At 42.3% G+C, this 2,387-nt stretch overlaps 1 protein-coding gene across 1 annotated transcript in view; it reads left to right on the top strand.

Moving 5' to 3' along the window:
- Positions 1–2,167, top strand: part of LOC121847619 (lithostathine-1-like) — a 5,231-nt gene extending 3,064 nt beyond the window's left edge. Inside the window, exons 5-7 of the mRNA XM_042329540.1 lie at positions 552–686; positions 1,609–1,747; positions 1,904–2,167. Coding sequence (XP_042185474.1) covers positions 552–686; positions 1,609–1,747; positions 1,904–1,971 — 342 coding nt within the window. The 3' untranslated portion in view covers positions 1,972–2,167. The remainder of the gene's footprint in view (positions 1–551; positions 687–1,608; positions 1,748–1,903) is intronic.
- The last annotated feature ends 220 nt before the right edge of the window (positions 2,168–2,387 follow it).

Raw genomic sequence — 2,387 nt, 5'->3', positions numbered from 1 at the left:
AATGAGAGATCAGCAGGTTAGAATCTGGTAGCAGTGATGGAATTGAAGGATTTTGGAAACTGGCCAGTCGGGTTAGTAGACAGCAATTTCTACTAGCCAGGATCCAAAATGTGCCATGGGCTAATGGAAAAGACAATAATTGACCTGCATCTTATGCTAGTTGGAACCATTTTCTAGAAGCCTGGTCTGAAAAGCACTATAGTTGGCTAGAGGGGATGCTATTTCCATCGCTGTCTGGTGGTCATACAGGGGTGCAGTTGACTCTGTAGGTTTAATCTGTGTTCAACAGGGTTGAGAAACTATATTATGACGTGCTATTTCTTATCTATATATTCTACCTCTGTTTCTCTCTCCCCTCTCTCTCTGTCTTTCTCTCTCTCTCTGTCTCTCTCTCTCTCTCACTCTCTCCCCTCTCTCTGTCTCTCTCTCTCCATCTCCTCGTCTCTCCCCTCTCTCTCTCTCTCTCTCTCTCTCTCTCTCTCTCTCTCTCTCTCTCTCTCTCTCTCTCTCTCTCTCTCTCTCTCTCTCTCTCCCCCTCTCTCTCTCTCCAGAGGAAATGTTTGCGCTTGGGAGGAAACCTGGCATCAGTGCACAGCCTTCCCCAGTATCGTTTCCTTCAGTCTGTCATCAGGAAGAGTACCAGGAAAGTTCAGCGCACCTGGATAGGAGCCAACGATGCCATCAAGGTCAGAAGCACCGTCTGTTCAACACTCCTGGAAACATATAGGATGCATTGATTCTTTATGAATAGAACCTATAAAGGCCTGTTGGTGCCTTAACCCACAGATCCGTTTGTTTTCAAAGCTTGTTATCTAATATTACAAACACTGTCTAGCTTCAAGCCATGGTTACATCATGCTTATCTCATAGATGGTCAGTCTCATGCTTATCTCATAGATGGTCAGTCATGCTTATCTCATAGATGGTCAGTCTTATGCTTATCTCATAGATGGTCAGTCTCATGCTTATCTCATAGATGGTCAGTCTCATGCTTATCTCATAGATGGTCAGTCTCATGATAGATGGTCAGTCTCATGCTTATCTCATAGATGGTCAGTCTCATGCTTATCTCATAGATGGTCAGTCTCATGCTTATCACATGAAATCAAATAAAATTTATTTATATAGCCCTTCTTACATCAGCTGATATCTCAAAGTGCTGCACAGAAACCCAGCCTAAAACCCCAAACAGCAAGCAATGCAGGTGTAGAAGCACGGTGGCTAGGAAAAACTCCCTAGAAAGGCCAAAACCTATGAAGAAACCTAGAGAGGAACCAGGCTATGTGGGGTGGCCAGTCCTCTTCTGGCTGTGCCGGGTGGAGATTATAACAGAACATGGCCAAGATGTTCAAATGTTCATAAATGACCAGCATGGTCGAATAATAATAAGGCAGAACAGTTGAAACTGGTCAGTCTCATGCTTATCACATAGATGGTCAGTCCTGGTATCCATAACTCTGTCTAGGAATCTGAGTGGTTACATTTCTCCTGGCCCATCCCTCAGCTTTTTACCCAAACAGTGGTTTGCCTCTTTAAAGACAGTAACTACAGTGTGTATATATAGTGTTTACTATCTGCTAGTGATGCATCGTCCTGTGTGCTCTGTAGGAGGGTCTCTGGCTGTGGAGCGACGGGTCCAGGTTTAACTACCAGAACTGGGGCCCGGGTCAACCCTCTAACTATAACCATGGTGTTATTAAGGACAACACGAACGGTCGGGAGCATTGCATGGAGATGAACTATGGAGGTACAATCCTGTCACCAGACTAGTCTCCTGCTCATTATACATCAAACATTTGGATAGAAGTTAAATACATCTTAAAGGGAATTTGTTCATTTTTTAGCTACATATTTATAAAAAACAAAGATAATACCTAACTCTCTGTGTTTCTCTCTTTCCCAGCTTCTCGCTGCCAGAACGATGCCCCTTGCTGGTTTACATTTCCCTTCCTGTGTTCCAGAAAGTTGTGATGTCCACATTTTGGGAGAGACGACATTGGAGAAGCTCTCTAAAGATGAGATTGTTTTAAATAAAGACACCATCTGCAATGTTACCCTTCGTTCAGTGGTCATTTATACAAAACACCAGCTGGATCCAACTATTAAACTCTGTAGTGTGAAGTAAATAACATCTTTGGTAAAATAAACTTTAAACAGTTGCTTCTCACTTTGTAACACGTTTGATTGTCGTCATTATTTTCTACATTTTCAAAGTCAAACCAGAGATGACCAATTGATGTTAATCATCATCATCATCATCATCATCACTACCTTCTTCATGTTTAAAGGTCAATGAGGGGCTGAAAAAATATTGATTCATCTTTTAAAATTCATGACGTTCAAATTTCTTACACCTGGAAAATCGTGTCAGATATCCTCAAGGGCAT

This window comes from Oncorhynchus tshawytscha, linkage group LG10 (assembly GCF_018296145.1).
Source record: "Oncorhynchus tshawytscha isolate Ot180627B linkage group LG10, Otsh_v2.0, whole genome shotgun sequence".
In the NCBI taxonomy this organism is placed as follows: domain Eukaryota; kingdom Metazoa; phylum Chordata; class Actinopteri; order Salmoniformes; family Salmonidae; genus Oncorhynchus; species Oncorhynchus tshawytscha.
The sequence above is the reverse complement of the archived record's forward strand: the minus strand, read 5'-3'. Positions and strand labels throughout refer to the sequence as shown.